This window comes from Odontesthes bonariensis, chromosome 20, assembly GCF_027942865.1.
Source record: "Odontesthes bonariensis isolate fOdoBon6 chromosome 20, fOdoBon6.hap1, whole genome shotgun sequence".
NCBI classification, from domain to species: domain Eukaryota; kingdom Metazoa; phylum Chordata; class Actinopteri; order Atheriniformes; family Atherinopsidae; genus Odontesthes; species Odontesthes bonariensis.
In genome coordinates, this window is record NC_134525.1 from 9,159,340 (window position 1) to 9,171,775 (window position 12,436).

The window sequence follows — 12,436 nt, forward strand, 5'->3', positions numbered from 1 at the left end:
GGGGTTCTGGTGGAGGAATAGATTAAGTTTGAATGAAATGAGACTAGGTTTTTCTCCATGCCTCCAGTTTTTGCGCTAAGCTAGGCTTGCTAACAGATCTGATGGTGGTAAATAAGTGCACACAATACCAGGTTGTTTGCGCTCACTGGGTACACAGGAAGTCTGATTGAAATCTCTCTGTTGCTGCTAAAGACAGGGAGTTTAAAATAACATAAACAAGCACATTCAGTAGATTTGAGGCCCTTGTACAAGATTCAATCAGCATGCCCCATCTTTTGTCATCTAACCGGCAAAGAAGCCTTACATTTCAACTGTATGTCAATATACATTAACTCGTATAGCACAATGATTTTTGCTGTTCAACAAGCCATCTCATTTGATGAGTTAATTTCTTTAATTATTTAGGTGAAAATGCTTGTTGTGTTGGACAATTTCAGATTTAAGTCACCAGAAACACAAAGAAAGAGAAAACGAAAATATAATATGATTTAGATGAGCATCCAGAAAATGTCAATCCTGCAGATTTATTTGTGAATACCAGTTTATTTGTAACTGTACCGCTAATCCAGTTTTGATACCAGTTGAAAATGGAGCCAATTTCTTACTCTCTGCATATCACAGACAACTCGGTCTAATGGACTTGCATATTAAGGGCATTCATTATTCTTGAATTCATATCATATTCAAGACTTCTTTATTAAACAGGGAGTAAAACAAGAGCAGACACACAAAAAAGAGCAGGCACAGATTAGTCATAAAATATATTTATTCAACTAGCAAATGTCCACTTCCAAAACAGAATGACAACATTCTCCTGGGACAGCCCTAACATTGATTGGCATAAGGCTTTATTTTTCTTATTTTAATCAATCACAATCTTATTTGAAGATTCATTTCTTGTCAGAAATGCTACACCTAAAGAGTCGCACATGGTAATTATTCTCCAATGCAGGGACTGGCTCCAGGTTGACAACATAATCTAATCCATTGGCAGGTTCTTGTCTTTGTTGGCTTCCCGGGAAGGGTCGTTTCTTCCTTGGCTTTGTGGGGTAGCTACTATGGCACATCCACCAGGATTACTGTGCGTTTTAAGCTTTAGCACTCGACACATTTTTTTCACACTGCGTTTTTTTTCTTTTTTTTTTGTAAAAGAGGGTTCAATTATCAGGACGTCAAGAGGAGCAGGTGTTTTTGGTTACAATACATCATTTAGGAATAACGTAAGACTTAATTTGCATAAGCTGTCTAGCTTAAAAAAAAAAAAGACAATCCATGATAACAAAAACACAACTTGGTATGACAAGCACATCAAAATTTAGAAGATTAGACTGTAGAAACAGACAAGATTAAGTTACTGTCTGGGTGTTCAGTGGCTGGCACTTCCTGCAATCTGTCCTCTTGCTGAATTCTGTTGTACAATTCAGATCAGTAAGCGAGTCAGTGGCTATTGACAACATGTCTGCATGAGAATGCACATGCTGAGTTGAGGGTGTGTGTACGCCAGATGAGGATTTTCTGAGTCAATCACTTACTGTGGAGGCGGCTGCAGCGTTTCACTAAGCTGCTGAGCAGCTGAGGCTGGCAGTTGGTCAGAGATTAAGACAGGCTGGCAGCGGGAGTGTCCTGTGTGTCCACTGTTGGCACCATAGCCCCCTAACAGATGGTAATATAGCTTAAGCCTACCCCTGCTAACTCCAGCTAGCTTGGGCTCCCTACCAGCTCCAGAGCACCATTTTAACTGATTTTTTTTTTTAAAAAGACAAAAAACACTTACACAAGATGTAGCATCATTGTAAATTTGATGCAGCCACCAGTGAGTTTAAGTGTCTTTTAAAAGAAATCATGACATTTCTATGCTTATTACACACATGAGATGTAAATCCTGCTCCATCTTGCCACTTGTAAGCCCAGAACTGAATGCAATGGGCCACAGGAATTTAATTTCTTTAAAAACTGTGCGGAAAGAGATATGTGTGCTTTGTGATCCACTGCAAGAGAGGCAATTCTAGGGGGGGATGGGAGGGAGTGGGCAACAGGGGCAGAAAGGGTAAAGGGTGGGTTGCGGGGTGGGGTTTACTTGAAGGAAGCACGGACAGGGCGACCCTTGAGCGGTTGGGGAGGGCGGTAGTTGTCCACCATGCAGCATTCGGCCTCACCCTCACCGGAGAAGAGCAGGCTACGGAATTTAGCCATCTGTGAAAGGGGAGATGAGGTCAGTAGTCAGTGCAGGCCTCCTGTGACTGTCACTCCCAAAACTTCTCACTGATTTGAATTCAGAGTCATCCTCTGGTGACTTAAGTAGCTTTATTGTTATCTAAAAGAGTTGGAAATGCTTATTCGCTTGTGTTACATTCAGCAGTTGGTTAGAAACAGAAAGTTTGGTTGTTTCACTAAGTGAGAAAATTCATCCACTGGCACATCTAAATTACTACACAAGGAGTTAAAACTAGAGATTATGGTCATTTTGTGCCTTTTACACTAAGAAAAGTTAAGCTAAGCTATAAGCCTGCTGGCATTAGCTTCATAGTTAACCTACATACAAGAGTGGTGTTAAGTTCTCACCTCTTAAAGATGATTGCACTATTGCCCTGAAATCAAAGTATTCCTTGAAGTGGCTGAACCTCAAAAAGAGGAGCAAATGAGTGGCCATGCCAGCCTAACTAAGGGATTTACCATTAACTCTGGCTAAGAGTCAGTAAATGGTAATTACACTGCTTCATACACATGAGCACGATGTACACAGTTGGTTACTTTTCACCGCTGGGTAAAAATAATGCAGCTAGAAGTTGCACCCTCGCATAGTTTACTGATAGTCAGTTAGTTATCACTTATTTGTCACTAACTGCCAATCCAGTTAGCTTGATAGGGCACCAAGTCTAAAGGTTATATCCACATTTATTACACGTTTACACCTGAGATTACCCACTCACAACTATGAAATAAACATTTGGGCAGGCATGTGTTAATTTCACTCCAGGTTAAAAAACTTTCGGTGTGCTTATTGTTGAGTTTATATTTTTCTTTTTCCCCTCTTCTTTGATTGCTTTTAACTGTATTTTAATTTTTATTCTATTTTTTTCTCTTTGAATTGCTTGTTTTTATGCTGCTTTATGCTGTTCTTTTAAATGCCTTGTCTTTATGTAAAGCACATTGAGTTGCCTGTGGTATGAAATGCGCTATATAAATAAAGATGCCTTGCCTTCAGCTAAACGTCTTTATCTACAGAATGTGATGCCTGTGTCGGATGAATATTTCCTGTTGACTCTCCGCATACTCACTGAAACTCTGGGGTAAGCCAACAGCATCTGTGTGAACTCTAGTTTGCTCTCTTTCTCTAGACTGACAGTGGGTTTTTTTTTTGTTTGTTTCATTTCCTCCCATTACAAGGGGTTCCTTCTTCTCATTTCAGCCACGTTGTTAATCTCAACAACTAAGCCCTTGATTTAGATTGGAGTATAAGAGAGGATTTGATCGCAGGGCCATTCTACACTGTGGGAACAAAGCTGATCTCTCTGCTACAGAGGAGTGGGATCTCTAAGTAGGCATACCTGCTCAGCGCTGACGCTGATTGGCTCTTTGCAGACAATCCAGGTAACACTCTCCAGCAGAGGGGGTGTGGTTAGAGAGCCGTCATATGTCCAGTAATCTAGGCACCCAGGGAGCAATATGGAAGGGTCGAAGTTGGGAAAGTCGGTCTGTTTTCCCTGAAAATGGTAAAGAGAGCGAAGACCAGATTAATTAGAGGCCTTATCATTCATGCTGTTCATGGAAGAAAGTAAGATTTTCATAGATACATACTTTGGCCTTAATGGCTTGAAAAGCATCAATAACCTTCTGGAGACCTGCATGTTGACCACCAACCTGAAAGACATGACAAAATCACAAGCCAGTGATCATGTGCAGTCATGTGCAATTATTCATAAATACATGCTTAAACCATTAACACTCACCTTCAAGAAAACTCCAACAACAGCGAGCCCATCAGGCTGACTGGCAGCTTCACCAAAGCTGGCATATTTGGTGTTCCAGTGCACCAGATGGAGCTGGAAAAAAGGTTGAAATAAAATATTTCACTGCAGAAATGGACACCAGGAACTTAAAAACCCCTAATTACATTTTGAAAGAAAAGATGTCATAGAAAAATATATATAGAGCTACATTTGATATGAATGTAAACAGTTAGTAAACTGGTTCATATCAGGAGAACAGTCACCACGTCTCACATTGGTATTATCTTTAATTTGAGAATCCATTTTCTCCAGTTCAACCCAACCAGGGACAGAACAGCTCAGCTCCTTAGAAGCATCAGCAACCCACAGTTCAAATAAAACTACACGCCGCAATGAGTGGGGGGGCAGTAAGCTCAAAGGTGTACGGTTGCTGTGGCAACTGGATCTGATCATGGTAGAAGGGTGGCTGTAAACGCTGATATGAAAAAAAATGTTTGTTGTAGAAACATCTTGTCTTCACCGGAAGTGCTGAGCTCATTCACCAAGGAAAAAAAAATTCTGCTCTCTCAAAAGAGGTGACGAGGACATAGCTTTACGATGTATGACCTTATTTCTTGGTTGGTTTATGAGACATTGCCTCTAAGAATACTAAGAATGAATTTTAAAGTTCTCAATATTTATTCATTTATCTATTTGCATGTTTGCTAACAGAATTTACAATTTTACCAAAACTCTCGGGAATCCAACGGAGCCTGAAAATCACCTGTGTGGTTCAACACTTCCATTCCCTTACACATCTGCAACTTCAACCTATCGGAGGCGCTAGAGTGTTCAGGATGCTGCTATGAAACTTGTTGAACACAATAAGAGGACTGTCTCTAATTAGCATGCCAGATTCAAATTTTTTATTTTTATTTTTTTAAATCGGGGCTGCTCGAATCCAGGAAAAAGATTAAGATGAAAAAGAAAATTTAGAAAAACTCCCATAAATATAATGAAAAGCTCTAATTTCCCGCAATTCTCTGTCAGCCCCAATCTGTCAACAAGGATGGCAGTCAAAGTGCTGTGGCAGTCATAATGATCCAGCACATCTGTACCTCAGAAGGGTATTTGGTCCCAGCCACAGTATGTTCAGAGCCCTTGTCATCAGATGCTCCCCAGTGGAAATGGAACTGCTTAAGCCTGTAGATACCTGAGATTGGTCCATCTTTCAGAGCTGAAGAGAAACAAAAATGACCGATCAGTTCAGTCTAACATGAGCTTTACTGCAGGCGGCCACGTCGAGGTTTTGATTATTGCTCCTCTTGACAGTGTAGCAAAAGAAAAATGCTGCAAAGGAGATTTCATCCTGAGCAGAACAAAGAAAAGGTAAACAAGACGAATGAGATGTGATACACTCATACACACTTCCTTCTCAATGGATGCAGACTCAGTTCCTGTTGTGTAAGCCCTGGTCAAACTGAGAGTTACAATCAGTCCAAAATACTGTAAACCCTCTTTCCAGAGTTGCATAATCTATATATTTACAGTTTACAGAGAAGTGGAAACAGAAGTAGATAATCCTGTGTATCGGTCTATTTCTGTTCCAATGTTGCCACAAACTGACACAAACACACACACACACACACACACACACACACACACACACACACACACACACACACACACACAACAGGATATTTGTTTGTCAGTGGTCAGCTTGCAATGGTAAGAAGGAATTTGAGGCTTTGTGGACCTTTTTTAAAGAGGTTGTTTTATCTAAACAGTGAGAATAAAGAAGCAGGAACATTCAGCTTTTCCACAGTGGACACATGATGTGTAATCATGTCATGCAGACAGCTCCATCTTTATTTAGATGTGCAGTGAGCTTCAGAGGAGGACTGTGCCTCTTATCTTGCTCATATTCTGAGGACAGACGTTTTTTTTTCTATTGTTTTCTTTTTGTATCGACAATAAGCAGTCCTTGATTTAGCTGGTTATAAAACCACATTTATCCAAAATCAGATCAGCTAAAGGACGCCCAGTCCTAAATATTCATGAAGCAGAAACCATTGTTCCATGTCTCTTTGGGGAAAAAATGGAATCTGAATGGACATACAATTAAAAAAAAAACAAGAACACACTCCCAGGCAAAATGAGAACATCAATAGTTAACTGAGCCAGAGTGTATTTGCGGAGTAACCTTGGTTTTTTTTTGGCTTCTGACCTCGCTGCCAGCATAAAGGAGCTGGCGTGGGAAAGGTTTACCAGGGGGTTACATTACCAATTCAATTAGGCGACGATCTCAATGCCCGGTGCTTGCTTTTCAATGGAACTCCTGGAGCTATAATATAACCCTCCAAAAGGCAAGTTCCTTTACTCTAAAAATACTGCATAATTCAATAAATAAAGATAATAAATCCCTGATCTGTGCACCGATCTCAAAGCCCTAAAATGCTTCGAGGAAACTGGGGCGCATGACTAATGCATCTATAAAATTAGCAGAATATTAATATGCGACGTGTGTGTGTGTGAGAGAGAACAGGGTTAATATTTAGCAGCATGCACAGTCTGAAAGCAGCGGTTTGCAGGTTACCGCAGCCTGTAAATCATCACCAGGAGTCGGACTCTCTTTGTGTGAATCGGGGAATCCTAACAGCTCTTCTCATACAGCAAACACCGCCGTGGTTAATAATAAATGACGGAATGTGTTAGTTTTCTCCAAGCTAAGATAAAAAAGGTAAACAAAAAAAATCACATATTAAACCCTCAATCGAATTTCGGGGTGTCCGATTTCATGTCGTGTTCAATTCACACTAACTTGAGTTGTCGTTGTCATCAACGAAGGTCACTTGGAAGGAATGTCCGTTGTTGAGGATGTCGAGGCTGGTGGAAGGATCGTACTTCAGGTTGAGCGGCTTCAGCCCAGAGTCGTATTTTGCTTCGCCAGGTACGATGTCAATGGGAGACTGACGGGGTCCGTTTGCCACAGGGAAGTTATCAGCCCATTTATCGGGTCCTGGAAATCATATAATTATAGCATTGTTATTAATGGAATATCATCATATAAGAGGAGGTTTTATGCAGATTTCGCTGCAAATAAGCCAGACATTCGGGGGTGGGAGTGTGTGCGTAAAAAGCCCCAAATGCGCATAATAATAATAGTAATAATAATAATAATAATAATCATAACATTCTGCAGTGATCAGTGTATATGCACTATGCTTCTATTCATTCAACAACCTGTCTGTTATTATGAATGTTTCCAACATGCACCTCTGTAATTTCACCAATATACCATATGCGTGCAATGAGCGCCTCACCGTTGTTTGCTGCGTATCCCCAAGCGTGAGACATTGTTACAGTTAGAATCTATGAGTGTGTCGAGCTGTAATCCCCTAAAGCAAGTCGTTCCCCTGCACAGAGCAGCCAGTGTCTTCCAACTGACAGCTGCAGTGCTTATATAGGTTCCCCCGTGCGCGGTGCGTCAGTAAGGCTGCATTTGTGTTGCGCACATGATGTCCGCGCAGTGGCCGCGGGAGGAGTTTAGATGCTCTGCATAGCCGTGGATCAGTCGCGCTCTTTGCGCTCATCTACTCTGCATTAAAATGCAACGGGGAGCTGCTGATTCTACATGCAGATGCATCCCTTTAAAATTTTTCAAATTTAGTTTTAGTCAATCTGCTGAAGCTCATTGTGCGCATTTATAGGTTTGGGTGTGCTTATTGCGCACAGCAAGGTGTCAGTGTAAGGTATACGGGCCGAAATGAGCCTAAAATGTGTAGTGAGCAGAAATGTCAGTAAACTCTACATACAGACATTTAGATCCAAAGCCTAAGGGTGAAAGGTGCAGCCTAAACATGACAAGTGTCTTTGGAATAAGACAGCAAAGATACGTGGCTGGATTATCTCAGCAACACACACACACACTCGCGCACAAACCGAAGGCCTGCTTTATGCGTTGTGTCCAGCTGTGACGCACGTCTGAGTTTTTTTTTTTCAGACTTAAAAATATGTTCAAAGAACAAAAATTATAGCTGTGCCTCAAATGTTGAACAAAGAAAAAAAGCTTTAAAAAAGCTAATTAAAGTCCTTCAGACTCTCTATCCTGAAATGGACTGGAATTATAGGCTTTTTCTATATTTACCATTAAGTACATAAAAGTCCAGTCTCCCTCAAAAAATCCAGTAACCGTGCAGACTAATTGCATCCTACTGGACAATACAACTCAATGACAAAGAAAGGTTTCCTCAGTTTTGGCAGAAAATCAACCAGAATGTTACAAATGCAGCCGTGATGGTGTACTGGTGCCATCTGCTGTTCTGGAACAAAACTACAAGGTAAATGACCCTTTCTGTGGGGCTTTGAGGAGCGAAGCAGCTTGATGATCAGAACCCAAATTGTGCAACAGCAAACAATCAAACAGCAATCATGTAATATCATATACATGAACTGTTTAAGAGTAGCTTTCCTTATGTACAAATTAGAGTCAGGAGCACTCGGTGACCTTCTTATAAAACTGATAAAGATAATTTTCTCACAAAACAAGTGACCGACACTGAAATATGTAAATTAACTCCGATTATAGATCAAATGAAAATGACACAAATGTTTTGCATTAATTAAATTTTTTTTTTTAACATTTACAATCATCTCTTTAAAAAAAAACAGAGGATGGTGACAAACGTAAACCAAATATTTAATTTTATTTCGAAGACCTGACATTCAGGTGGGCGTAACCGAACGGCCGTCGCACGTGAATGACGTCATAGCAGAGGGACATTGTCAGCACCACATGAGCTCATCAACACCACTTCGGAAATAAGGTATGAATACTTGTTATTATCTTATTATTATTTCAATATTAAGAAACAGCTCGCGGATACACCCACATGCGCAGTGATGTGGACAACTGTTAACGCCAGATTAACGCTAGATTGACAAGTGTAAACAACATGTAGGCTAATCTACACGTTTTTGCGGCATTACGTTTCATGATTGGGTTACGTGAATTAATAAAGGTAACACGTCTTGTTACAGTATATAAGTCGAGTAGATCAAATAAATCCCACTCACTCTAGAAGGTGTTCTCAAACGCCAGGTTGTCACTTCTTTTTATTTTCATCCGTTTCTTTTATTTTTTATTAAAGTCCAACCAGTTAGTGTAACTGTTTTAGGAGAATCTAATGGACCTGCTTGGCACAAACCCCGTAATCCAGAGTTGTGGGGGTCTTTGGTTTATAATCTAATTTTGATGCAGCTGTTTACTTCTGTTGTCAGTCAAGCAAAAAAAAAAAACCTTGAAATGTACACCAAAAGTACTTTGAGATGACTAAAAACAACCACAGAACGACAAAACTATCAGTATAACAGGCAAACTAATTAAGAAAAGTATCAGAAAGACATATTTGCATATATTTTTATATATAAGAAAAATTGGCTGTAAAGTCTATAACAAAGAATGAGTGCTGTTTCACCAAATGTTAAATTGAGAGAGTTGAAAAAATAAACTCACATATTATAATTTCCATTCAGAGTTATAGACTTTGGCAGGTGAGAAAGAAAATTGGCCAAACCACAAATTCCCCATAAAGGATCTAAAATGACCCGGACAGCCACTCTCACGGGCTGTTCCGCTCAGTTGTAGCTGTTTGTAGCAGAAACAACAGGCCTGAACAAATGTTAAGACGTACATCCATTTTTGATCTTTCAAAATGAAAGTTTTGGTATCTTATGATTACAGCCACAATGAGAAGCTTTGCATCCAAGTAATTTCAACAGAAAACTCATGCTTGTATTTCTTTGTTGGGTGGACTGCTGTAATGCTCTCCTCATCATGATGATAGTTACTCCAATTCTAAGATGTTTGCATCGCTTTCCAGTAAAATACAGAGTTTAAAGTCAGAAATGGTTGTTGAGTACAAACCTGTTAGATCCTCACTTTGAGTCAATATGCTGGCGTCTGTTTGTTTGCAGATTTATACACAAACAACTGTATTTAGTGAAACTCGGCGGAGAACTTGAGCATCTGTAAATGATTGATCCATCTAATTTTGAAGAGATCTCTTTTGTTAAAATTGTAAAATGAAGTGAGGTCCACTTTTTAAAGGCTTTTGTATTTTACTTTAACTTCTCCCATAAATTCTGTTTAAAAACAGTCATTTCTAATTCTACTGCTTTTATTCCCCTATCACTTCTGAATGATATCTGTGCATAATGTAGTATTGCACAGTGTAAATAAACCTAAAGCAGAGCATAAAATTCAGATTTTTCTTGTTCATATACAAAAAGCTGTCTTTGACTGCCCATATTCTCCATGGGATGCACAGTTTTTTCTCAGAGTTCTCTCGTAATTCTTTCTCTTTGCTGTGAGCCTGCATCTATAATTTAGAAAAAGTTAGCTTCTCTCTGTTTTTCCTTTTACCTCCAGGAGGGTTTGCATTGTTTTTGTGTCACAAAAACAACCAAAAAGGTCATCTGAAGATGTAGATTGATGGATTAGTCGGTGAGCTTTCGGCAATAAAGGGAGGTGAAGCTAATCAGGCGGTTAGAGTGTCAAAGCCGTGTAAAGAATCTGAAACAAATAGCTGTGTTTGTATTTCCAAGCCTAGGCTGTTTGATCAATATGAAAACAGGGGCAAAGGTGGAAGAACAAGCTGCACGGTATGGAAATGAAACGTTTTCATGAAAATACATGCTCATTAGCGTTCTCTCCTCAGGTAACATGGCCAAGAACAAGCAGAAAGGGAAAAAACCGAATAACGTCTTTCAAGTGGCAAACAAGCGTTTGAAGGTCAAGAACAAATCGAAAGCCGTCACAACAACCCTCAAACATGTAAGATCTCTCTCGTTTCTTTTCCCCCCTAAATTATGCGCATGCATAATGCATCCACTCCACTACCGTGTGCAGTGTCTGTTGCACCCGCTTTAGCGTAATTTGTGCTTTGCAGATCAATGCTGTGAAAAATGAGAAGGTGGAGAGCCTAAATAAAATGTTCACAGAGGTCCAGAGGGATGTGACGAGCGTTTCCAAGTCTGTTGCTCCTGAACCGAAGAAACAAGCAAAGGTAGAAGAGGAAACCCTGAAAACTTAACACCCTGTTTGGCATTCAACATTTGAACTTTTTAATGCAATTAGTGACACACGTCTGCTGGATTTTTAGGTCGTTCGAGAGCAACCGAAGGAATCGGTGAATGTTGACAACGCTGCTCAACTTTTCTCTCAGCTTTGATGGATCAAAGGCCGACTCATGAACACTGACTGACTCAGTTTACTTCCAGTGGACTTTATTTCCTGCAGGCGTCAGAAGCTGCAGTAATCACGTGATGGTAAAACCTTGTATTGAACAAAATCTGTTTGTCTTTTCACTGCAAAGAAAACTAAAAGGCTCACGATCTGCGGATTGTTTTCAGGAGGGATACGCCTTTAATATGTTGATGAATGCTTCTGCATGTAAATATGTCTTTGGGCTTCAACTAATAATTAATTGTCATGTTCCTTTATGATTGCTAATAAAATGTGAGAAAATGGAAGACAATACGTGAAGCGATGTGTTCAAGTCCAACAAGGCCTCTTATTTAAGCTAGAACTGAACTGTGATGAGTGGTTCACTTTATAAAAGTTGAAAGAAGTAACTTGTTCTGCTGAATGTGCAGCAAACGGTTTAAAAACGGCTGTAAAACCACCTCAATGCACCCTCTGTTTTCGTTCAAGGTTTTAACCACCTTTTTTTTTTTCTATGTTCTTGGTGCCTCTGATTTATCACAAATGAAGTCACGGAGGACGGGATTGTATCAGAGTTTTAGTCAAAGCGGGATTAACGTGTAATGATAATGTAAACATGAATTTAGATCATTTAAATGATAAATCGCTGCAGTTGGTGGTAGTCACAGGTGCCCGACAAAACCAGAAAGAAACACCCCCTCACATTCTCAGTCAAATTAAAATCTTGGGAATTTGGAGGCCTCGTCAACACCTTGAACTCTTTGTCAGGTTCTCTAGAGCATTTTTGAACATTTCTTTGCATGAATAAATAAAATAAATAGACGGCACATAACCCTGAACAGATTTTAGTGAGAATGATTACTCCCTTATCTTTGGTAGTCTAAAAAAGTTTTAGTCTGATGGCAGAATATTGCAATTCAGGGTCCAGAGGAGAATTAAGGCTTTTTTTTGTCAACAGATGCTGCTGTTTACGTTGTAATTTATGTTTAAAACCAGTTGGATTCTGGAGATTCACAGTAGTGAAAAAGAAATATGACATACATATAAGATGAATGACATATGTCATTATTTACTGGGGGGAAATAAAGTAAGCTAAAATGTAGCGTGTTAAAGAGGAAAACAAAAAGTCCACCTTTACTGCATCCATAGGGGTTAAGAGCGCATCATCCAGGTGCTGTTTGATTAAAGGATCATCAGCAAGTTTGAGCACCTCAATAAAAGCATGTTTTGGCAGTCTGTTGGTGTGTGTTAACACAATGCCAGAGGGAAAAGACATCAGCAA

The 12,436-nt window shown here is 39.7% G+C and overlaps 2 protein-coding genes across 2 annotated transcripts; one reads left to right on the forward strand and one right to left on the reverse strand.

Moving 5' to 3' along the window:
* Positions 1 to 748: 748 nt before the first annotated feature.
* Positions 749 to 7,391, reverse strand: LOC142370107 (carbonic anhydrase 1-like). The gene is made up of 7 exons (XM_075452545.1): positions 7,253 to 7,391; positions 6,751 to 6,948; positions 5,048 to 5,166; positions 3,951 to 4,043; positions 3,799 to 3,861; positions 3,549 to 3,704; positions 749 to 2,193 (listed from the first exon to the last, which is right to left on the reverse strand). Exons 1-7 carry the CDS (start codon positions 7,284 to 7,286, stop codon positions 2,074 to 2,076), a joined length of 783 nt encoding a protein of 260 aa, XP_075308660.1. The 5' UTR covers positions 7,287 to 7,391; the 3' UTR covers positions 749 to 2,073.
* Positions 7,392 to 8,649: 1,258 nt separating this feature from the next.
* Positions 8,650 to 11,467, forward strand: rbis (ribosomal biogenesis factor). Its single transcript, XM_075452546.1, has 4 exons — positions 8,650 to 8,755; positions 10,649 to 10,764; positions 10,880 to 10,996; positions 11,093 to 11,467. Exons 2-4 carry the CDS (start codon positions 10,654 to 10,656, stop codon positions 11,159 to 11,161), a joined length of 297 nt encoding a protein of 98 aa, XP_075308661.1. The 5' UTR covers positions 8,650 to 8,755; positions 10,649 to 10,653; the 3' UTR covers positions 11,162 to 11,467.
* Positions 11,468 to 12,436: the final 969 nt, after the last annotated feature.